General features: G+C 40.9%; 2 protein-coding genes across 2 annotated transcripts in view; both read right to left on the bottom strand.

The window, feature by feature from the left end:
• The window catches only part of LOC144935838 (uncharacterized), a 54,039-nt gene extending 49,209 nt beyond the window's left edge, over nt 1-4,830 (bottom strand). Inside the window, exons 1-3 of the mRNA XM_078862635.1 lie at nt 4,747-4,830; nt 662-724; nt 279-332 (exon numbers count right to left, since the gene is read on the bottom strand). Coding sequence (XP_078718761.1) covers nt 279-332; nt 662-724; nt 4,747-4,800 — 171 coding nt within the window. The 5' untranslated portion in view covers nt 4,801-4,830. The remainder of the gene's footprint in view (nt 1-278; nt 333-661; nt 725-4,746) is intronic.
• Nucleotides 4,831-4,919: 89 nt separating this feature from the next.
• Nucleotides 4,920-26,276, bottom strand: part of LOC144935774 (uncharacterized) — a 44,602-nt gene continuing 23,245 nt past the window's right edge. Inside the window, exons 6-11 of the mRNA XM_078862514.1 lie at nt 18,105-18,158; nt 12,510-12,554; nt 9,615-9,668; nt 7,773-7,826; nt 5,435-5,488; nt 4,920-4,958 (exon numbers count right to left, since the gene is read on the bottom strand). Coding sequence (XP_078718640.1) covers nt 4,920-4,958; nt 5,435-5,488; nt 7,773-7,826; nt 9,615-9,668; nt 12,510-12,554; nt 18,105-18,158 — 300 coding nt within the window. The remainder of the gene's footprint in view (nt 4,959-5,434; nt 5,489-7,772; nt 7,827-9,614; nt 9,669-12,509; nt 12,555-18,104; nt 18,159-26,276) is intronic.

A 26,276-nucleotide genomic window follows, 5' to 3' on the forward strand; every position in this document is an offset into this window, starting at 1 on the left:
AGACAAAGGTGGCCGGGCATGGTGCTGGCCACCCAGATTATCGTGTGCCGTGCCAGCCTTCATAGCTGCTCGCTAACAGAACTTGCCCCAACGGTCTGCTATAGGCTATGCTGGGGGATCTTTGTTTTTATATACAAATATTGCATTGAGTAAATAATCGCAATTCAATCGTTAATATGACGTACGTCTTCATGTCGAACAGTAAAGGACATTCCAATGGAATGTGGTCTTCCGTTGTGTGAGTGAATGGCAATGGGGCATAGGGCAAAGAACCTCACCCTTTCTCCTCGGTCCCCTTTGTCCCCTTTAAGGCCTGCATATCCAGGGGCCCCCTGTTACACAAAAAAACAACAATCGTTACATATCACAGAGCAGTGTAAAATATATAATAATTATCATTATGCCAGGTGCTTAATGATATTTAACCTACTCACGCCGGCTTGTGCCCGCCCTCACAGTCGGCCATATTTACGGAATACACCACGCCGCCGTTGACCCTGGCCATTGACTGAGCAACCCAACGTTCTTACCAGCTCCCTCCGCAGGAATGTGTTCTTTATGAGGTCGATAAACGAACACCACTTTGTGGAAAAGTCCTATGAGTAGACTTGCCCCTGCCACAGGAAACTTAAATTTCCACCAATGTAACAGCAAAGTTTACCTGTTCCCCCTTCTCTCCTGTGATCCCCTGGCTTCCAGGGATTCCAGTGATGCCCCTTTCTCCCTAAACACACACACACAGGGCATCTTCCATGAGCACAGTCTATGAGGTCGTGCTGCGATATGGTGATACGACTATATATTGTACGATAAAAGGTCCACGGTTAACCAAAGTGTTTGGTTATATGTCAAACAAACATAGTTCTGAATCATAATTATATTTGCTCATTATTTTGTTTCAATGTACCTTTCGTTTTTAGACGAACATATATTCATGCAATTACAAATAAAGTCATTAAACGTCTAAATAAATAGCTACTTTACCCATAAAATTAGTGCTTGGAAAAACATTTCATGGGGTGATGGTTATACGACGTAATTGTGTTTTAATTTAATGTAATCGATTGATTAATTGTACGAGTAACTGACAGCGTGTGTGAGTGTTATGCAGTATTGTTTTTAAAGGAGCGATGATTGGAAGGTTTATGCTTAATGAACTGCAGTGAAAGAACTATGTAGAAATTGTTGATGAAGTTAGTTGTAATTACTGGCGAAACGTTGTACTCAGATTCTAAATGTTGTGGCTTGGCTCTCCAACACACCAGTGTGCTGTACTGGTGACGAATTGGCACGTTCTGTTTACGTGACAACCCTTACTAGTTGGCTGTGTCCGGTGGTGGCGGGTTTAACGACACATTTATATATTTATGCAATCTACCCCAAAAAACCCTGTATTATGAATGATATTGGTCGCGAAAGCCTACGTGCTAAACTGTTTGTTCTCAGCAGGAAGTACAGCAAATCAGAAAGACAATACAATAATAATTTTAAATATAATTACAAATATGGGAAACTGATATTGTCATGATCGTCAAGTACTGAGAATGTATATTGTATGGTAATGTATTCTAAAATAAGATTCTGCTGCAAGCCTAATGTTAAGACTGTCATGGCATATTAAGAGGTGGTATGGTCAGTACAAAGCTTACCTAGCCCCCTTTGTCTCTCCCGTGCTACCTTCCACCATACAACTCCATTAAATATTAACTCAATATAGGAGAGGTGCATATTCTGTTAAGATATCAAACTACCATTGGTGGGTGATGATGTGTCTGGCCAGGAATCAATCCAGTAAGTAGTGCCATAACCATAGGATCCACACAAACAAAAACACAAAGATCCCCTGTATAGCCTTTAACAGACTGTTGGGGCAAGTGCTGTTAACGAGCACCTATTCATGAGGGGGCAAGTGCCTGGCCGCCTTTGTCTTCCCAGTGCTGATGATTGTACACTGCACGAGGCACTCATTTAAGGCTCAGGACATGTTCATATATTTGTCACTGATGTTGGCCGTGTGCGGGAATAGAATTCGGGTCGCCTGTTTCATAACACAGTGTGCTAACACACCACAGTAGCACATGCGCGCACACATTTACTGCGCGTATAATTGTCTGAAAACAAATCAAACATGGCATAGCTTATTTATTTGAAGGCACATCTAACAGCTATATAAATGTCGGTGCATTTCTAAACTACAGAAGCATTACATCTAATCTGGTGAGGTAGGCCCGTCAGAAGGTTAAGACAACCGTGGTAATGAGGGAAGCAAAATAAACAAATCAATCCTGAGGATAAAAGTAACTCGGGCATAATTATACAATGAAACAATATAAACAAAACTAACCACACACTCTTTAGCTATAAAGAACAATTCTGGGAATGTAGATACATTCAAACATCCATCACAAATGTGGCCAGATCAAACAGCAGAGAAATGTATATTCTTGGTTCTTTTGGTAAATTCACGTAGAAGGGAAATAATAAAGTAATAAAAATATCAAACAATTAAAATTCTCACGACGTTCCGACTGAAACACAAGCAATCATCATCAGGTGTGAAATCCACAGCAATACATTTTCACACCTGATGATGATTGCTTGTGTTGCAGTCGAAACGTCGTGAGGATTTTAATTGTTTGATATTTTTATTATTTTATTATTTCCCTTCTACGTGACTTTACCGAAAGAACCAAGAATATGAATCCCTGCAGTCACGAAAGCTTTAAATCAAAATTTAGCAGAGATATGGTACAGATTTGGGCCACGTGTTCATCACGTGCTCCTTTATGCTAATAGAATGAGGATGGGGGAAGAATCAAAGGCCGTATAACACCTCCACTTTAATGAGAGAGAGAGAGAACATTCCACTCCCAGGGCAAGAAATAAGATGGGGCCTAAACGTAGTGCAACGCCTGGGGAGAGAACAGTCTATCTTAACACAATATGGTGCCGACCTTTAATACAGGTTAATATTATCATATTGGAAAAAGCGGAGAGAATTCTATTTTTTTCCGGAATTTAAAAGCAGTATCATACCCTCGGATTCAAGCACTGGATGATATAAAGTACTTTTATTACTTTTTTTAAAGTCAAAGATCTCATGCTCAAATGAGATTCTACATGCGTATGGCAGGGACAAACACTTCTATAGGATAGTATTGGTTCTTTCGGTAAAGTCACGTAGATAGAAAATAAAATATATATTTTTAAAATCATTTTTGGTTATTAATATTATTATTTATGGTTAGTTTTATTTTATATCTACGTGGCTTTACCGAAAGAACCAATAATGTGAATTCCTGCAGTCACGAAAGTTTTAAGTCGAAACTTCTATAGGAGAGATGCGACGAACATCCCCACAAGCGGTGGCGCCTCACCACGTGGTGCTCATTTTACCCATCCGAGATCCGGTGACGAAAATGATAGGCCAAGTTCATCCCTGTTGAGAGTTAAACTCATGATTTGATTTTTAGAAACCTTGCTTCTCTAACCAACTCCCCAACATGTCAGGATTATCGGAATTTTTTTTAAAAATTGCATTCAAAAGAAAGAAGAGTAATCAATGCTTATTCTTTGGGTCTTTCAGTAAAGTCACGTAGAAAATAACCAAAAAAACAAAAACTACGACGTTTCGATCGCAACAAAAGCAGTCGTCGATATCAATACAAGACGACCGCTTGTGCTGCAATCGAAACGTCGTAGTTTTTATTTTTTGTTATGTCCTTTGAACCTATCTACATGGCTTTACCAAAAGACCCAAAGAATATGAATTCCTGCAGTCACGAAAGCTTTAAGTCAAGAAGCAATCAATGCATTTATAGAATGCCAACATGTCCATGAATGCTGATTTGTTTCCCAAGTCCAAATACAGCTGGGGTGAAATTCATTTTCAATATGAAGCTGCGCTACAACAATCAGAAAAAAACCCCTGAACTGTGCTGAGATCAAAGCATGAACTGGCCAAGCAATGCCTTGACGTTCATCATGGGCACAGGCACACTTGAGAAGTGAATGGTTCCCGGTGATTATTGATTGGATCACACCGAATGTGCAGTGACTCATTATTTGCAAATGCTATTATTTCGTTACAATTGCCATACTTAATGTAGTAATGACAAATCCTATTAAACATATCCTTGACCAGGGCCGCATTATTTTGTCGGCGTCTCTTAGCCACATCTAAAAAAAAGATGTCGCGGGTGTCCGGACCTCCACGTTGGCTGCACCCCTGACATGCATTCCAAGTGGAGTTTAGAGTCAGTGGGAAAGTGAAAGTTATCCCCAGCCCATGGGCCAATGTGCAATTAGAAGCAATCGAATAGGGACTTCAAGTCAGCATAAGAGCATGTTAATTGGTGCTGTTGTGATGGCTGCATTGAATTGCTATGTGAAAATAAAATAAATAAAACGTTTAGATTTTCGTGTGTATGAGAACAAACACACGCAAGACTAAACCATTTTTTGTTTATTTTACCAGGTCAAAAGCGACTTATCCACAAGCTGCACACACGTGTGCTCAAGTGCACACACACACACATCAACCACACACGTACTCATACTTCACATCGTGACACCATCTCACACACTCCACTCATCAAGTATCACAAATTTCACTGCGGGAGGTCGGGTACATTTTAATAAAGTAGCAGCGTATAGCTGCTAGATCAAATATAAGACCGGTAGGCCCTGAGAGCAATAATGTAATAAAACACGAAAGTATCGAGTGCTGTTGAGGTCCCATCTCACCTTCTCACCTGGGAGTCCATTCCTCCCAGCCTGACCGGTCTCTCCCTGCCACATTGTAAACGACACGCGATGAGACAGGGGGCACCACAGACTTCTCCCACGTGCTCACAGCATGGGATGAGCCGAAACCGTGTTCCAATCGGACCGCGTGCACATGTACCGTGACGAGCGTTCTAATGAGAGCTTTGCAAGCCACACGAGCGGCAGCGTATCTGGGGCCATTAACACGCGCACACGTGCAAAGGGTGTAACCGGCTCATTTGAAAAATGCTGGCATTTTGTCTTAACCCTGCGTCGAAGCCCCCCCCCCCCCCCAATTGTATCGCCAGGCTGAAGAAGGTTTTCATAGGGCAAAAGGGGAAGTGGATTGCCGACAGGTTCAATTTAGGCATGGCACCCTGGAGTAGAGGTTACGGGGGTGTGAGGTATCGTGACAATGATGGCTCACAACCTCGATCCCCGGTAAATACGCCACCGCGGGTGTGAAACAATTAAAAATGTAGCCAACTAAAGCAACGCACGCATTTCTTATGCATGGGCTTCTAGAGAAGCATTAAAAAAAGCGTTGTATTACTGCACACAAGCCATGTGTGGGTGTGTTATCCAACATGGCTTTAGCTTTTTTTTGCTTTGTACATTTCCTATTTATCATTGCGATTCGGCCTGGGTAAGGAACTGCTGTAGTTACCGTTGAGCCAGGTTTTCCAGGAAAACCATCCGCCCCCGACTGACCTGCCTCACCCTAGAAAGACATACAAACAGGACAAGGACCATGCTGTTTACAGTATTTTATTTATCTATTTTGTTTTGTTAGCTGTTTATTTTAATTTTAACCCTTTCACCAGATGAGGACATAGTGACCGTGTCATTTTCAATGCTATGAAATGTGTTTTTTTTCCATTGAATGGTTTTAGAACTGTTCTGAATTACTGTGGGAGATTCTCACAGAGATTATGATGGCGTCTGGTTGTGACTGCAGCTTGTGCATCGGTGTGCAGGGAAATTAATTGTAAAACATGATACTGAGGCCAAAAACAAGTTTAGGGACTTCAATGGCAGTCGTGCAGACACAGACTGAACACCAGACCACTATAATCCATAACATTCAATCTTATATTAAAATTAAAGACAGTTAAGAAATGGGAAAATGCTACATTTTCAAATCAATGCCACTTCTGTTTCCAAGAAGAGTCAATGGTAGCAACATCGGTCTCATGTATAATTTCAAGTCGGTTAATGGCATTATTAGTTCACGATAACCTTTGCAAAGTATTCTCAGCTTGTTACTAAGAAATGATTCAACTTCACTGTTGTGTTTACATGACTGCAGGTGAAAGGGTTAGTTAAACAGATTAAAAAATTACGCAATTTGGTCACGTTTATAGTTGACATTTACATTTCAGATTGGAATTTTGTGCAGAATATATTCAAGAAAACATTTTGCCTTTTGTCACTCAATCATGCAGGAATACAAGCTGCATAATGGCACTGCAACAGAAGCAAGCAAATTAAAACATTAAGGCAAAGCCGAAAGATCGCAGCTGAAAAAAAGAAACACGCTCACATACAAAAGAAGACAAAAAATGTTAAAAATAAGCGAAAAACAATAAAATACAAACTCAGCATTCAGTGGAATCTGCTCAACACCACTACATTAAGCAAAACATATCAAACTGCGGACGTGAAAATCTATTGGACAAGTCATTTTCTTAAGTGGGTTAGGTTTGTTTACAGATGTTATTTTCAGCATGGGGTGAACGATTCTTAAAATTAGAGCTTCAACATAACACAAACCAAGTTGTGCCGTTGTTATAATGAGCTAGTGTGCCACAGGGAGGAGGAAGGAATTTAACTGTTGACCTTTAAATTGAGGAAGCCAGTTTCTAACCCTCATATTACCTAGCAACCAAATGTCAATGGTCAGCAGTGCTTATTATCCACTACGCAGCATTTTTGTATTACAATAAGCAGCACGTATTAAGCTGGTTCCACCGTCTTGGTTTTTTTTTCCCAACAGGTACATGAATGTGGATATCAAGTGTCTTGATTATAAGGACATTTACAGAGTATTCAGATGTGGTTGATGTTAGTGAGTCGGAATCACCTTAGCTGGTAAATTGCACGCATTACACATCAGCGAATATACATGTTTTGCATCAGTCTTTGGATGAACACATTCTTAGCTTGTACAGGTTTGTATATCACAGACTCATTTATAAAAATAATTTCCCTACAGCTCAAAGTTTCTTCAATGTATGTCCGCATATTTCAAACAAGCTTTACATGTATATTAGATAATCATAAATGCACAAAAAATTAAAGCCTTATTTGAATCATCTGCTTCATGACGGTCTCTCAATGCCGTGTTGTTCATTGAGGTTGTTTGACTATACTTCACCACACCCGTCAGTGTGGCTTGGTGAAGTGGGGAGACCAGCATCGGTAAAGATAAAACTTTACCACTGATGGTTAGCCATGGCAGCAATTGTACTTGGGTCACTGGGTTTCTCATGCAGTGCGAAAACGCATGTGCCACTGTTCCACCCGAGCTCATAGTGTCGAATTCTCCTTTAAAGCCATTTTATCTGACCAGTTTCCACAGATGGGACTGTTCACAACCTCAATTCGTAACAATGCCAATCAGCATACCTAACAGCAGCTTAAGTTGAGACTAATTTGTATTTCATTTGCCAAACAATTTGGAAGACAGATTACACACTAAAAATGATTTAAATGCATTAAGACTGTAACATTTCCTACATGTGCAGAACAATACCGCTGCAAGGCAGACTTTTCTGACAGAACAAAGAAATGTAATTATGTTGAGGTATACACAAAAACATTTTTTTTTACATCACGGGCACATTCATTTCTGACAGGGCAGCAGGTCAGAATATTAATGCTATCGAGATGAACAATGAAAGCTTTGTCAAAAAACGTAATTCTCAAAATTTCAGGTAAAAAATAAAATTAACGACTGAGGCCCACAAAAAAGGGGGATTTTGTGTGCCCATTATGGGGAGTACCTTCATCCCAGGTGCCCCGTGATCTCCTGGTCTTCCGCTCATGCCAGGCTGTCCCTGTAACAAGGGAACTCATTACTGCTTAATTAGAGCATGTATGGACACAGATAAAGGCTACTCGGTTAATTAGTAAGCAGACATAGTAGACATTTTTTTCTACCTGAAGTTCAAAGTGTTCACGATTTTTGGCAACTGCTGTACATAAATGAACTGGAACTAGAAAAGACAAACATGTTGAATTTAATTATAGTCTGCACTGTAAGTCTGAAGTGAGAAATCAGCATATGCATTTTAAACGGATTATTACTACAAATCGTTTATGAGCGCTAAACACTTGGGGTTGCGGTAGAGTAGGCGGCTCGCAAAGCGAAAGGTTGCGAGTCAGCCCATCATCTCCGTGAGGTCGATAAAACGAGTACCACTTCGTGGGGAAGTCAACAGTTGGTGTCTCCTATGGATAAACTCTCTCCTGCCATAGGAAAGTGGAATTTCCACCATTGTCTCATGGTTGTAAAATGGAGACTAGCAAAGCATACATGCTTATTTGAGCCAGACATCTCTTTGAATTTTAGAGTGTGCTATCCACACAGAGGCAAATATTAAGATGGACAATTTATACGACGTGGAATGTTCGTGGAATTTCTGTTTGCGAGTGGCTGTTAATGGTGTTCTAAACACCTTTTGCTGTGAGTGGGAGGTGTGTCCAGCACCACACTTCGCCATGCTTATGTTAAATGTCAGCGTTAAATTATATTTTAAAGATGTCTTATATCACTAGTTTCCAAGAACAGAGCTGATGTTCATATACTGCACTGACTCATTTTTGGCTAAGTTTAACGAAGACCCAAGCCAAGTTTCAAATACCAATGACCATGAGTGCTGTGTGTGAACAGACATCAAGACAAGGAAATGTTCCATGCACACAGTAACATGCCAATCCATCCTTGTCTCTCCACTGCTGATGTTTGCATACCACCCCGCATTTACTAATTTAAGGCCGAGTCAACCTAGGGGAAGACTAAGACAGGTTGACATACCGCTTGCCACCAACGTTGTTTTTCCACTCCGCTTACGTCACACGCAATGAACGGGTCGAGTCACAGCGTATGACGAAAACGATTAACCGTACCCGCTGGCTCTGCTGAGCTCTGAGCTAGATTCAGATGTCTTGTGAGGACAGACATTCACGGTTTGGTTCGAGTTTATGTTAACAGCCAGTGGAAAACCACCAGTACTGTGCGGGCCGCGTGCTGGCATTAGGCTCAGATGTGCCAGTAGAAAACGGGTAGGGGGCCGTCTATAAATGACGTCACGCGATTTTGGACGATTTTTTAACCCCCCCCCCTTCGTCACACGACGTCACAAAAAGTCAGACCCCCCCTCAAATATGATGTCACAAAGCTCTGCCCACCCCCCCCCCATATAAAACATGCTTCAAATCGCTTTAAACTATTGTCATTGTAGTGCTTATTTAATGTGGTGCTGCACTCTGATTTTGTAGGAGAAAGCATTTATTAATACGTCTATTTAATTAAGTAGAACGTGTTGTCTATATTTATTTAACGTTGCGCATTTTGATGTGACGTCACATCTCTCACCCCCCCCCCCTCCTTGTCACACATCGTCACAAATGTCTGACCCCCCCCCCCCTAGGTGCGTGACGTCATTTATGGACGGCCCCTAGGATATTCTGTGGCTGGAAATTGAAGTCAGGCCACTGAGTTCATTGTATAGCAATTCTAACCCACAATGCCATACCTTTCCAGAGCACACACACGCCCAACATGTGTACACAGACACAATAAAAGGACAGCGCAAGTTGAATTGGCATGAAATTGAACTAACCGGTGGTCCAGAACTTCCTGGGATGCCCGGCTTGCCAGTTTCTCCTGGGAAACCCTACAAGGGGGCACCACACAATTCAAACAAATCAAAACATACACAAACACAGCTCGCAATATGAGAACAGAAATTACAGCAAACAAGCTATGACACAACACTATACCAATTTAAACACCTAACGCATACAAGTGACCATACAATGGAAACAATCACCAATGTGATATCGTGATATGCCACATACACTCGCAGCACGGGAACAATTTGGAAGTGAAGGACAATTATATTACCATGCATAGGGGCTCATGAAAGGCTGCTTATGGGGTAACGTGGATTTGATACCAGGTTCAAACATCTTCATGTGCCTTGTTGTTGGTGAATATGGTGACGGTAAACAAGTTAATCACGTTTGAACCACCTCTACGGGGAGGATTTGAGTTTGTTTTATCTCTCTCTGTGTGTCTCTGTGTCGTCTCTCTCTGCTTGTGTGTCTGTCTGTGTGTCTCTGAGTCTGTGTTTTGTCTCTCTCTCAAATTTTGCAATCTTTGGAAGAACGTAATCAACCAGGTAGGGTGTTGACTGTTGTGTTAGCCGACTCTCTGTGTTGTATTGCATTATATTTCTAAGTTTACTAGGTTTGTTTTCTCATTCTTTCTTACCTGATGACGATTGCTTGTGTTGCAATAGAAACGTCGTTTTATTATTATTTATTTATTTATTTAAATTCTACGTTACTTTACCGAAAGAACCAAAGAGTAATGGGTGATGGTGGTTTTTGTGATGTTGGTGTGGTAGTGTGGTTATAATGGCCTGGCACAAGCGTCGTGGTGACGTCACCGCCACTTAGTGGCAAATTGCGGTTGTTGTTGTTGTTGTTATAATGGCCGTAGCCGGCTATAGAGGTTGCTGGTTGTAGAGGTATTGCTCTCATGCTGAATGTGGTGATGAGTATTGTGACGATTGTGGTGATGCTGTTGATGTTTGTGGTGGTAATGGTTGTGGTGTGATGCTGGGAGTGATTTTGATAGTCGTGGTAATTGTGGTGGTGGTTGAGCATAATAATGTGTATGGTATTGTTGATGGTTAAGGTAGTTGTGGTATTGGTTATGGTTGTAATTAATATGAATGGTAATGGTGGTATTAGTCGTGGTCGTTGTTTTCGTGTTATATTTTTTGGTTGTACTTCTGGTGATGGTGGTGGTGTTGGCGGTAGGGGTGTCGGCGGTAACATTGTTGATGGTTATAGTGGTTGTGGTTATTGTGGTGGTGATGGTCTTGTAGCATTACTTTGGCTCTGTCCGTAATTGTCCCAGGCACAGCATGTGCCATGCGACGCTGGCAAATAGCTATCAGATTGGAAGTTTTTACTCCCAAAAACAACGACGTTCATTTTATTTTTAGGAAACCAAATAAAAAATGTTCTCGGTATGAGTTGGAAGCCAAAGAGATGGGAGGCCATGGGCACCCATTGGTTAGCCAAGGGTGGAGGGAGAGGAAACAATTGTGGGGAGCACCATATAGCTTGCTCCTCCGGTTCAGATATCTGAGGAAGAATGTATGTATGTTGAACTTCTTTCACACTGTACATAGCCAACCGTGTTAATTGGAGGTGCAGGTGAAGGATACCAATCTAAACACAAAAAGCAGTTCTAAAGAAATGAGTTTTCAATCGAGATCATTTAAAAGTGCATAACTCCAGTGACTTCCTAATATCAGAAGGAAGAGCGTTCCAGGTAGCCGTGGAAGCACATCTGAAAGCACGTGATGCAGTGACCGTCTTTTTACAATAGCGAGCCAAAAGCTGCTGCGAGTAGCTGCATGTACCTAGCTGCATTACCTCTGCATTCTGTGTTTCAATGGCAATTAGCATCGTGTTATTCGAATAGTAAAGATGAAAAATTGTAGAATTCAATAAAAATTGACTTCTTTTTAGTTGGGCTATTACGCTGTTCCTCTTATCCAACATGCTAGGCCATGCCTGTTTATGTTCTGTAAAGAATATATCACTGAAACGTTCATGTTCACGATGCAGCTCTGTCAACATATGTAATAAATATATAAAGATGATTGTATCAATTCAGCGACATATTAACAGTGCACAAATTGTGTGGTGGTCCTGCGTTGGTCGTAGAGCACAAGCGTAATTAACAAAAAACACTCAACACATTCGTCAATAACAAGCTCTTGAGAGTAAAAACATATAATCGGTGACATTTTTGACAATGGCCCTTCTCCAGAAACGGTGATTGAATCCAGCAATGCAATGCAAAGTGTATATTGCCCTATGCCTACAGGAACACATGTTCCCACAATGCAATGTGCCAGCAACATTTTTATAATTTAGCCTTCAATCAAAATTGTTGATTTCATCATAAATACTTTTTAATAATTGAAGGCTTTGGCTGTTACCCAATAGCTAACATTAGTTCACCATTCATATTACAATACAAAAATAAAATTGGTCATCATAAGACATGAAATAAAAATAAATATAATCAGGTCCTATGGAATCCAGTGCCGTCTCCAACTGTGATTATCCACTCTGTCTGGTCTCTTTATTTGTGTGCGATGAAGAAGGGCCAAAGCCTAAATGACACCTATTATTTTATTGAGGCCACGGTGTTATTTACCCATGTGCTGGGTTAACAGTGATGTATTACGAAAGCATGCTAATCTTGAGTTTACCTATGTGGCTTATCACATTTCAACTCGTGACCTCAATGGTGCTAAATAAATGTTCCCGATGAGATGATGCAATCGTTGAGCTGCCCAACCACGATTTTTTTTTGTAAATGCGAGAGCATGCATAGACTAAAGAAAATTAAAACGTTTACATGCCCTGCAGAGATCACAAGACTTTCGTGTGTGAAAGGGTTATTGTTAACACGTGGGTGTGCATACCATCGGACCGGATAAACCAGGGGGCCCAGGAAAGCCAGGGGGACCCTACGTGAAACAAACAACGGAGACATTAGCTGGTGCGGCAAAATAATCAATGCACAGGGCAAGACATAACATGTATTAAGATTCCGATTTAAAGCTTTCGTGACTGCAGGGTTTCATCTTCTTGGTTCTTTCGGTAAAGTCACGTAGAAGGGAAATAATAAAATAATAAAAATAAACCATTTATTATTTCCCTTCTACGTGACTTTACCGAAAGAACCAAGAAGATGTATTAAGATGATTGAATACTTTATTTTCCACATAGATTCATAAAAATCAACCGGAACCAAATAATATTGTCCCTATATGTTTGGATACAGGCGTTAAGCACACAATACACAACCATGGGTCAAAAACGATTGTCCTACGGGAAGCGTTGTTACCACCGGAGGAATGCAGATTGTTTTCGTCTCTACCAACAGAGGAGGAGAGACTGCCCTGGTGTGACAGCCAGCACACACCCCACTTGCAATCCAGAGGTCGCCGGTTCGATTTGAACTCCCGGCGGGGCAGTTGAAACGATGGTACAAGTTTCTTAAATCCTGTCCTCCCAGCAGCGTGTCCATGGATACGTACGTGAATGGTTAGTCGCGTACATGGGTATGGGGACGGTTAGTCACATACATGGGTATGGATTGGTGAGGCGTATATACGGGTATGGGAAGGGTTGGTCATATAAATGGGTACGTCAATGTTAGTCGTATATATATTGGTATGGGAATGGTAAGTCGTATATGTGGGTACGTGACTGTTAGTCGTATTCATTGGGACGGGAATGGTAAGTCATATATGTGGGTACAAGTGGAGGTACTTTTGATCAAGGCATGTCAGGGCTGCACCTTTTACTAACAGAGCTCTGCACTCTTGTGAGCAGGGAGACCCTCGAAGACAGATTCACATCTGAATTAAATGGTCATCACCTCAGCATTGCTCTTTTGTTCATGCCGTATGGATCAGCAAGTTCGTTATCGGATAAAAATGAACATTAGTAAAGACGTGAATTGGGGCCTTAGTGTGAATTAAGAGAAAGAGGCAATTATAAGCCCCCACAAAAAATTCACATTCAACAACATACATTTTCATCAAATAATACGAACCTCACATTTTTGAATAGATTAAATATAATTGCTTACAAATTCTAAGAATATTAATTTGTCATTAGACTACGCTAATGCATTTAACTCTGTAATTAGACTATGTTAATGACGTGATTAAAATGGACGCTTGTGTTGCAGCATAATTAGAAGATATGATATTGCACAAAATGTCTAAGTATACATTTGCCACCATTACGCGCTAACATCTATATATAACATACTGAACAACAATTAATGTAATTGTCGCTCATTTGCAACACTGTATAATAATACAATACAGTATAATAAAATCTGTTCATGTAATATAACAATCTATCAATAAATCACGAAATACTTTTTGGTTCTTTCGGTAAAGTCACGTAGGTATGAAATAAAATGAATTCTATTTTATATTCTATTTTAAACCGACGTGACTTTACCGACGTGACTTTACCGAAAGAACCAAAGAGTATGGATCCCTGCAGTCACGAAAACTTGAAATCTAATTTAGGAAATACATTTTCCTTAGATGATATCAAAAGTAATATACTGTACAACATTTATATATATATGAATAAAAGTATGTCTGTCTGTTCCGAATACAAAGCCACACCGTTAAAGCTATCGCCACCAAACTTGGCAGGGTTACCTTTGAAAACCCCACGGGAAACTTGGAAGTACATGGCACGCCAACATTCTTCTATATGTGGGTGCACAGAACCTCCCAAAGGGCACCCCACACGGTCCCAGTGATGTCACCATCCCGAACCCAGCACGCATTAATCTGGCCACGCAAATCTAATACTTACATAATGACCCCATCCTGCCCATAAAGTTAGCCTAACAATTGCCGTTGATTGTAGCAGCCAAAACCCCGTTGGTGGTGATTCCAATTAACGGTCAACCTCCGTGAGCACGCCCACCATAGTCTCTCTGTGCGAGACAAACGACATCGTTCACTCTTCAAAACAAAGCTCCGCTTTATCGTTGTGTACCCCATTGTGGACACGCTTTATGACATTTATTACAGGCCCCATGGCACGGCAAAATCTTAACAGTTGCTGTAACGCCATTGACCCCCTCCTCCTTCTGAATACAGCGATTTAGCCACTCTACATTCGCAAGTGCCCGGGCAATGCCTTGTATTTCCCGCTTGTGTTATATATACAATAAGCTTCATAATGTGCCACTTACAATAGCAATTATACATTCGAAACTGCTGTAGATGCAAAGTAATTACAGCGATTTAATAACGCGTGTTTGTTTGTACCTTGCACGAACCCAATGTGGGGCAGAACAATTTTCGTATTAATCCCGTGTTCAATCTACAAACTAAATGTGATATCTAAATATATTATGATGTTGGCTCATTAATGCCACGTAAGCAATATTCCAAACAATTATCGTATAATCTGTGGCAATTAGTAAATTGCAGTACGCATTGAATAGTGGTAACCATTACATTTTTAGTTTGCAGTTATACACATGAACACTGGGGGGGCGTCTAACACCGCGGATTCAAGGAGCTGCTGGTGCGGATTCAAGACATGGATGATCCCTGTCGCAGTTGACAGCACACAATGCTCGTCCATGTTGTACGAGGCACCATCCAGCAATGCGTTTGTAAAGTGTCTCCCATTGCACACACACACACATATCTTCATATGAATGTTAGCAAATTGAGTGATCATTGATTTGAGTGATCTCCAGCAGGGCCTTTTTTTAGGTCTCGATTGGTCTTCGATTATAGATCAAATAGGGTACCCTATTTTCTAAGCATCCAGCTGAAATGGAAAACCAATGCCAGGTACTGAAAACAACTCCTGATTTTTTTTTATGTAACAGTTCTATATGAAAATTGCACTGTTACTGGTTCAGCTTTTTGTAATCAATGGGCGATTCGAATATTTTGGCTCAATCGACATAAGCGAGGTTTTGGAATTTGTTTTCTCGCTCTCTAAAACATGTCTTTCTTCGCATTTCTCCCTCGAGAAATTATATCCCGACGTTGCTAATTTATGTCAAAGCGCAGAGCATTATGTGAACTTTTGGATTTGCCCCTTGAAAAAAAAGAGACTCTGTAGAAATACTTTCCGTACTTCTTCAGTCAGCCCTCTCTTTTACCACAACCACACAACAACAGTGTTCCTTCATCTTTACAGATACGTGGTATGGTTCTATGTATCCGACAATGCGCTGTACTGCATATAAAGAGAACATTCATTCTGTGCTATTAACTGCTGGGGGCAAATGCTGTTCGTATGTATGTTGCATGTACGTACGTTGAACTTCTTTCGCACCGTACAGCCAATCCTGCTAATCGAAGGTCCGGAGTGTAGTATGACCAGTGCCATGTCTGGTCACCTACCTTTCCTCAATTATAACGTTTTTACACATTGCAACCGATAACCATATTAAAGCTGAGTCATTAAAACGGGCTCAGGGCAGGATAAGACATAAATTGCCACTTATGCTACACATACACAGAAATCAAACGCAGGCAACCGTAATCGCAATGTTGCATGGTAGCCGCTGTGCCACTGCTCCCCAAAATACAAAGATCCACCATGTAGCCTAAACAGACGATTGGGGTAAGTGCTGTTAGCGAGCACGTATGAAGGGCAGGATGGTACACGAGTGAGTGGGTAGCCAGCACCACGCCCACGTGCTTTTTGTCTCCCGAATGGCCATTTATACACATTGCACCAGGTACTAAATTTGAGGTTGAGTCGACCTAAGAAAGGCACAGGACTGGTTCAAATAGTAGTCACTTGTGTTGTCCATGAGTGGGAAACGCACTTGGGTCAATGGGTTTCTAACGCAGTGTGCTCACCGTTATATTGGCTCTCCCCATTAAATGCACACTCACATAGTGTGCCTTTGAGAGTTGTGATGAATCCAATTATTTGCAGAACCAAGGTGCATTTCTATGTGAATTGTGAAAATGCTGAAACTAGAGAACTCACAATGCAGACATCTGTCTTACTTGAGGAGGTCACTCCACGATCTCGGTGATTCTGGTTTTGTACTATTGGACTGGCTTAGGTGCCCTAAGCCAATTGATCAACTAAAGAGTTGTGTTTCTTTTTAAGTCAGCCAAGAAATTAATAAACGTATATATTACGTTTATTAAGCAGTCTGCGATTAAACTGTGTTCTCAAGTGCACTGTGTCATCAATTAATGCATGCAAAAAACATGTAACGTTAAAATTGGTTCTTCACTTACATTTGGCTCAATTCCAGCTCTGAGAATTGCAAATATTGGTTTGACTGTTAGTGTGGAAAGTGCTGCCCCGTACCGCGTGGTCTAGAGGTCACTTGAAGGGAACTCAAGAGCTACCTCTGTGGTGTCTGCTTCCTTGGGTCGTTAACTCACGCGAAGGGAAGTACGGATTTCCATTCATGAGTGGTTGGCATGTGGTAGAATACTAGATTATACTGGAAAATTAAGGGCTCACGTCCAAAGCTCCACACAGATGGATTCAATCCAACCCACGCATCCCAAGTACAGCATTAAAGTAATTTGCCACTGCCCCTGGCTATAATATGATAATCTAAATATTCTTCAAATCTAAATACAAAATAAACTAAAAATAAACCATAAACTATGTTTTTATTTTAGCAGGTAAGGCCCACTGAGCTAAATAGCTCTTTTCCAAAAGCGACCAGGCTACAAATGATAGCTCATCAAAGTGACTTATAACGTCAGAATTTGTTGCAGTAAAATACTCAAAAACATGTTTTTACATCTGGAGGGAAAAATCGGAGTATCCGGAAAAAAATCCATGTGACCACACGGGGAGAACATGCAAACTCCAAGTATACAGGCGTCAGAGTCGATATCAAACCCACAACCTCCTCCATACCAGGTGAGGGAGTTAACATCTCAGCGCCGCGGCGCCCCAAAGTATACATTGTATCTTAACAGTTATCATACATGGAAAACAATACATTTGTTATACATGTGAATAAACGTTTGCAGAAAAATTTTTTGAACCTGTAGACAAAATTATGATTTGAGGAATTAAACATATATTTTTTTTAAATGCCAGCCTTGCTCATGCTACCAATTAGAGGGTGCTCGAGAAGGTATTCGGCCTACTCTTCCACTGTGACGAGATATCATGGAAGGGTACTCTTTGTTTTTTTCGGTAAAGTCACGTAGGTAGAAAATTTAAATAACTTAAATCACGACTTTTCGGGAGCAACACAAGCCTCCGTCATCAGGTGTAACCGCTCCAGTAAAATTGCTGTAGCATAGGCTTGTGTTGCTTCCGAAAGTCGTGATTTAATTAATTGTATTTTTCTACCTACGTGACTTTACCGAAAAAAACAAAGAGTATGAATCATTGCAGTCACGAAAAATTCAAATCTAGAAGTCATGGAAGGAGTTTATATTACCCCACACTCTATGCAATCACACGTGGCCTCCTGATCGAGTCAATTTACCAAAAAGAAAGAGTTACCCCAATCTCACCTGAGGTCCCCTTGGCCCCTCGTTGCCCGGGGGTCCTGTTTCTCCCCTCCTGCCCTGCGGATGGAACAGCAAAGAGCAGGAATATTGGTACTGTTCAGCATATTTTAACAAAAACGCAACGCAGGTATGCACGTGACCTCATACTCATGACACTCAGCATAAAAATCCAAAAACAAACCGTAGGCAACAATAAACAAAGTGATGCGAACATTACAACTGTGCCCAGAAAAATGTTTTTGCCAGCTAACCTTTATTGAAACAAGAATATCTGCTACACTCTCAGCTTCTGGCCCTTAACAGCATTTCTCATCCACTGCTTCCATCTTATGACACAAATTGACATACAAACCAATTCGCAAAAAGCACAATTTGCAACAAAAACAGACTGACATTCAGTAAAATGCTTATATCCCAATCATGTTTGGACTTTTTTACATAATGCTCTGCAGAATGTGCAAAGAGCTGTGCGAATCATGTGGAATTAGGTACACACAGAACCATTACATAATCAGTAATAACAAAGGATGGAGGTGGTTTTTAAAAGTGTATGGCAACATATTACGTTTTTATTCTCTGTGTTACAAAAGGAAAGAAATTGGTCAAACATAGCAATAATATTGTTATTATTACTATTTTAGAGAAAGGCACTGGTTTGACTTTAACACCAAATGACAGGTGTTACACTTCAATGTCTTCCCATATCCTTAAGTGCATTTACGCAAATTTAGTAGCCTGTGAATAACAGATGGCATCCTTTGGCCATACTTCACAGTTATATCCATCAGTGATGAATGCGCGTCATAGATGGCTGTATATTGCTGATGGATGCATGTGAATGTAAACGGGTGAGGAAATACACTTTGTTTCACAATTGGCGAGACTGTTGTCCAAAGTGAAGTGTACAAACTCCGTGCTCTGCACATTTTTCCTGACTTAATTAGCATTTTTATTCCACATATATACAAGTGGATGGGTGTTTTCAATATAAATGAAGTGCATTGTACACTGTGGCCAAACCTTTGCATGCAATACGAATGTGCCACTTGCACGCATTACCGAGTGAAATCCAAAATGTCTATAGCGCAGGGGGTAAATGTTGCATCTAAATTATGATTTTCACTGGTCTTTTTTTTTAAGGCAATTGCTAAGTACAGGCCCAAAGAACCAAAACTTCCATCGGACAACAACCATTATCAACGTTGAAATCGAACATATGTAACATGCTTATTGTATTGGGAAAGGTCACAATGGCTTGGTAAAAAGCAAACGACATGTGTGGAGGGAATTCCAAAGTCAAGCTGTGCAAGGAAAAGATGCAGAAAATGTCATTGTTGTGACCTGCAATGTGGTGAGTGGGTGAGTCATTTGGTGAATGAGTGAGTGTATCTATGGGACCAACTCGAACAATTGCAACTTATATACTTGCATTGCGTTTGTCCTGTTCGCCTTTTGGCGTTCTCTGCTCTAACACTAGTGAGACAAGGCCAATCAGTTTCAGGGACAATGCATATATTATCAGAGCACGTTTATTTGCATGTCTTTCCAGAATGTACGTGTGGTTAATACATACTTGATGCCTTGCTATAGGTGTCTATTTGGTGTTTGAACATCTAACACCTGTTTTATTGTCAGAAAGGGTAAAGTATATTGTGTCGTGGTGGCTGGACATGGTGTGGATGAGATGAAACAGTCAGCCTGGTAGACCAAGTCCTCCATAAGGGGTGCAGGAATCAATGATTGAGGTTCACCGGAACAGACGCCATGTTAGCAGTGATAGAAAATAAGCATGTCTATAAGTGGCACATTGTTATCTAGCTTCAGCACACTGGCTGGTGTCCTCTTGGGCATATTCATCCCTTTGGCTGCCACTCCAGTCTCAGCCTCAACCACCGGCCATCATCCCTTCTATCAACGGGCCCTGCCCAAGCCTATTTTACCCATTTACATTTTTTAACGGTGAATATTATGTCTCTAACATTGCATTTGCGCTCTGATCCATGTGTTCCTCTTTCTGCCTCGCAATGTAAATCTAAGCATGTGTCTCTCCATGCCTCTTTGGAGACCTCTCAGCTTTTGTTCCACAGTCTGTCTGGGTCCATGTTGCTGATTCGTACGTCACAGCAGGTAATACGTACTGATTGAAACAGTTTTTAGGCACATTGGAATGTTGCTTTTCATTACAAAGTAATTTTTTCCAAACGCACTCCAGAGCGGTCTTGTGTGTGCCTTTTTACTGTACGTCATAATTTTGATTGCAGTCTGAATTCAATAGCTGCCTTAATTATACATACTCTGATGTGTTTTCCTTTTTTTGTTTCCCGTCAGCAGATATCTTCAATTGTTCAGATTACTTTTTTTACTAGATATTTATCTGTAGTCCAACTTTGCAGTCTTGTTTATTACGTTCAATTATTTTCAGGAGTGAAATACATTTTCTATTATAATGACGATGACATCAGCAAATCTGACATCGTTAAAATGTTCTCCTTTATGTTTATGCATTTACTTCTCAATACAATTTTCAGAAACCATCTTTAAATGTCTATGTGAATAAATTTAGTAAAATAATGGCTCTTCTCATTTTTGCAAATGTTTTTTATGAACACAAAGATATATCACATTTGTATTATTCGTTCATTTGTGACAGCTTGGATAACTACATAATTTCCCACAGAGTCAAAACATGTTTTATGCTCTTATGCAGGCTAGGCACAATGGTTATGCATATTATTGTTTCTTATAAATAATATTTTGCATAGTGTGTATGTGGTCAATATTCGAGAAACGTTTCCAAACATCCCCTTGCTCATGTAGTTAGTTGACCTAGACAATATAGCATTAATGTGTGTTCTTCTTCTTGGTTCTTTCGGTAAAGTCACGTAGAAGGGAAGTAATAAAATAATAAAAAGAAAACATAATAAAATAATTATATTATTTTATATTATATTATTTTATTATATCACATTATTATATTATTTTATCATGTTTTATTTGTATTATTTTATTACTTCCCTTCTACGTGACTTTACCGAAAGAACCAAGAAGATGAATTCCTGCAGTCACGAAAGCTTTAAATCGAAATTTAGCATTAATGTTATTTTAAAAAAATCCTAAGTATTTATATTCATACGTTAAGAGGATAATGGGTCAGCAAATATTTCAAGGCAGTTTATCGCCATTTTTATAAAAGAAAAATGCTTAAGGTTAATGATTCTGTGTAAACATTTGATAAAGGAGGTCCACTAATCCTGTCCTGCTTCTTTAATAATTATATCATCCGCACCAGGGAGCTTTAACTTTTTTCATACCAAGAAGGGCAGAGACGACTTATAAAGTGTGACATGGAATATCTTCCCTTCATCTGACAAACGGTTTAATTCATGGGGTGTATGATTTTAATGAGATATAGACATGCGTAACATTTCTGCACTTATTTTAATAATATATGTCGATCACCTTTAATGGTTACATTTCTTGCCTGGAGGGCATTTGTAAAGTTGACAATTATGCAGTTCATTCTCGTTGCCTGCTCCAATGTTTTTTTTTTATCCCATTGCTGGCTTGCTATGGCATTGTGATAAATGTTTACGGCGGCGTGTTCTCCAATTTCTTTTCTGACCCATTTCGTAATCGTCTTACAGGGTTCTGTTTTCCATATTTTGTTTAGCAACTCCATCTCCCTTCATAGCTCCCTCTTCCTCAACACGTCTCTCACGCTTTCCGATGCATTTGTTCTCCGTCTATCTTTCAACTTAACCCCCCTCCCCCACTACTATGCTAGTTTTTGTATTGTTTAAACTAGTAACATCCTGTGCAGTACTGAGATAATCTACCTCAATATCAAGAGGAGAAATAATGCTATCAATTATACCTCTAGGCATTTGAATCTGTTCTTTATAGTTAGTTTAAAATCAGCTAGATCTTGACCGAGATTTTATATGTTAATTATCGAGTTCCCCCACCCACCTGCAATTAGCTTTGCCCTCTCCTTGGCGATGATGAAGTGCGATTAACATCACACCAGCCTCTGATGTCATCCCAGGCTGTGCTGTACCCATTAGCTGTAATGTATGCTGTGCACCTTGCCAAACTAGATTAAGAATAAAGAAAAAAAGGGTACACTGGATGCTGCTATGTAATGGGTACGAGCGATAATATTTTTTTGTTTAAATGATTTCACGAACAAAATTTTTAATACTGTGACCGTAATCATATGGCAGTGTGAAGATGTAATTTCAGGGCTGGTAAATAATGGGTATTAAAGGCATTTGCTGACATTTCAGACTGTAGTCAAATACTAATATTATACAATTCCTTCTCCATTTCAGGATTCAGAGGAATGCATTGTAACTCCCAGAATAAAAATGTACTATTGGAGGAAAGTGTACAAATATGTGTACGTGAAAAGCTACAATGATATTTCGCATTTGACCTTTGTAATATGACCAGCTAATATTACTTTGTAATAATTTTGTGCAAAGTTTACACCGTATCAAATGCATGGTAAACAAACAAAATAAAAACCCAGAAAACCGAAACATATTTTGCTTCTAATCTAGGACTTTGGTAATATACAGAAGAGCCACTCTTTTTGATACACTCTTGCATGAACTTTCATAAACTGTTGCTCTTCCAGCCACAAAGCTCGGGATTAATGTTAAAGGTTGACATTAGGAAAATCTACTTCACATAAAAAAGAATGCGTGCTAATGGCAACCCTTAAGTATGTGCCCTTTTCATATTAAAACTGACAGTTGGGTTTGTTTATTTATATATATTTCCAATTGCATACGGTCCACTCACTCACATCTCTAAATAGCCTGCATGTCACGTCTATAGGGTGGTCAAGTGAATGTTTATGGTTCTGCCATAATTATCCTCCGAAAATAAATTGCACAAAATGTATTGAGAACTATGCGCTACGTAGGTGGTATTTAAACTTATTAATGCCAAGTACAACCGATTAAAAGAAGTTAACCTCAAAATAACTTACAGAAAATTATGATGCTAGTACATATAACCACAATTATAGCCACTTACAAAATGTCACCACATATTTGTACAAGGCTAGGTACAATTTAAAGCGAAATGGAGTGTTTATTCCCCATGTCATCATTATAGGCCACTGTCTCTTCACTGCTGAAGAAAACAAACCTCCGTGTCATTGCCATTCATTATAATTATATGATTACCACAACAACAACCGCATCTGCTACTAAGTGGCGGTGACATCACCACGGTGCCTGTGCCAGGCTATGTGCACGTTAAGGCCACATGAAGTGTCGAACGCCCGCTGGCAGGAAGTCACGGGACAGCCCCAGGTGCCATGGGTCGACTGACTGAGATGACTGAGATGACTGGCCGATGCACCACCTGTCCCCCCTACTGTGCCAACTTGCTGTGTTTTAGCCACCTGGCGCTCCGCTCATTGTTGTGAGCACAACACACACACATGCACAAATAGGTATCTGCCAAATAAAAATAAAATTAATACAGCCAATGTCTGAGAGGGTTTGACCTTCTCAAAGATGTGAAAACTACAAAAAGAGGAAAGTTATATGAAACCGCGAGTGCTGTAATGATATGTCAGAGCGGCCGAACTTAACAAGACACAATTGTGGTAAACTTGATCCCTCCTTTTGGATGGCTGCAGACTTTACCAGAAACGTAGAACAATTGTTCTCCATTTGTGTCACATTTGACATGCAAGTGAATTGTTATTTACCTTCTTGATGATTTGCCGGAAACATTGCAAATATTTTATTCATACTTGGGCTAAACAATTTTGCGTCTAAATCCCTGACTAAAAGTTGATCTTTCGATTTAAAGCTTTCGTGACTGCAGGGATTCATCTTATTGGTTCTTTCGGTAAAGTCACGTAGAAGGGAAATAATAAAATAATAAAAATAAAACAGCTATCGTGCTGTGACGGTTCCACCTGAAGACGGAACGTCGTGAGAATTATTTTATAATGTTTTATTTTTATTATTTTATTATTTCCCTTCTACGTGACTTTACCGAAAGAGCCAAGACGATACAAGTTGATCTTGAAACCACACGTAGGAGGGGGGTCTGGTTAGTCAAGGTTAAGAGCAGTGAGATGGTACCACTGGGATTCTGGGTTTGAATTGGGGCAGCCACCCATGGTTAAGAAGGATTCATAAGTGTATTGCAGTGAAGAGTGTTGTGGTGCAATGGTTCTGCACACTCGACTTGCAACGCAGTGGCCGCTGGTTCATTCTCTCGGTGCCACAGTTGAAACAATGCCACAGTTGAAACAATACAGCGGGTATCTTAAATATCCCCCCCCCCCCAGTCCCCACCTGTGTCCACCCCTCCCCGCCATTGTCCACCCAACGGTATAGATAGGTACACCACATGATATATGTTTTTTGGGTTAGATCGCGTGGAGATAAATGTGTCGTTAAACCCTCCACCACCCGACACAGCCAATTAGTAAGGTTTGTCACGTAAACAAAACGTGCCAATTCGTTACGAGTTCAGCTCACCGGTGTGTTGGAGAGTAAACCCACAACATTTACAATTGGAGTACGACGTTTCGCCAGTAATTACAACCAGCCTCATCAGGCAACAGCCAGAGTTGCGGAGAAATCTAACCCAAAAAACATCCATTATGGATAACATTGGTCGCGAAAGCATACGTGTGAAACAATTACACCGCAGTTTGCTGATGCGTAGGTCGTAAGTGCTGGGGTAAAGTGTGGGTACGCCCCACCCTCTTGCAAAATGTCTGGCCAGCACGGAAGAGCAATCCAAGTACCCTCCAGAGGGGCTCTGGCAGAGGTGGGACAAAGTCATTGTTATGCAAGTCCAAGTCGAGTCGCAAGTCATCAAATTCATGACTCGAGTCTGACTCGAGTCCAAGTCACACGACTCGAGTCCACATCTCATAGGTGGGACAAAGTCATTGTTATGCAAGTCCAAGTCGAGTCGCAAGTCATCAAATTCATGACTCGAGTCTGACTCGAGTCCAAGTCACATGACTCGAGTCCACACCTCTGGGCTCTGGAGAGCGGGCCAGTGGACGCCCCCCCGGCGACCAATGGCTTGAGACAATCGGAAGGCTGCACCTTTCCCTGAACCTCATTTTGTCGAGTTGTTGGCCTCAAGCCCATTTGCAATGACTGCACAGAAACCACATCATATTGAATTTGGGTTTTCACTTAGTTTGGCACAAAGTTTCAGCTCTCGGAATAAAATATTAAATATTTGATTGATATGTGATCACAAATGTTTGCAGAGCATTCAAATGTATGCCCCTGGTGTTAACGAAGAGGTATATTGATGTGGAGTACTTTCTCAGGGCTGATCTCTAACAGAGCATGGTGCTCTGTCAGGTGTGAGCATGGCAAATGGAAATGTCTTTATCTGATGACATAATACTAATAGCACTATTAGAATATAATGTATGTAATATTGGCGGGAATTCCACCAGAAATGTACCCAGTTATCTGATGTTACTGTAGAGGAGTAACGCGCGTGGGGTTTTGCAAACAGTGGGCATGCACGTGTGAGAAGTCACGTCAAGGCAAACAGGTGCGGAGAGTAATCCAGAGAGAGACGACCAATTAGAATGCATAGCGGTGATTGGCTGGCTGCAAATGCAGACACGGTGTAGGCGCCTGGGAGTCTGCAGATGGAGGCGATCGCAGCAGATGCCACGCACGAGAGGAGACGGGAGGAGCAGAATAAATACGGCAATGTGTGAGGCAGGCGTTGAGTTGGTTGGAGTGAAGAGAAGAATGAACACCAGAGAAGTCCCAGGCCCTGCTCGCCACACCTCCTCCTCTCCAGCGGTGATGGCTGATCCCCCACTGGAGGCAAGGGCGAGGTTGGAGAGGCGAGGGTAGAGAGGCTAGCAGTAGAGTAGCTAGCGGAATCCTAGGTGTGAGTGCGTGAAGACTAGCAGTAGAGAAGCTAGCAGAGTATATAACGAGAAGCTAGCAGAGTGTATAGTAATAGGCCAGCAGTGGAGAGGCTAGCAGAGTGTATGGTGGGAAGCTACCAGAGTGTGTAGTAATAGGCTAGCAGTGGAGAGGCTAGCAGAGTGAGAGAGTGGAGCGCGCGGAGCGTGGCAGACAGGCTAGCAGAGTGAGAGAGAGGAGGCAGTGGAGAGGCTGGGAGAGAGAGAGCGGAGTGAGCGAAGCAGGC

This window comes from Lampetra fluviatilis, chromosome 14, assembly GCF_964198595.1.
Source record: "Lampetra fluviatilis chromosome 14, kcLamFluv1.1, whole genome shotgun sequence".
In the NCBI taxonomy this organism is placed as follows: domain Eukaryota; kingdom Metazoa; phylum Chordata; class Hyperoartia; order Petromyzontiformes; family Petromyzontidae; genus Lampetra; species Lampetra fluviatilis.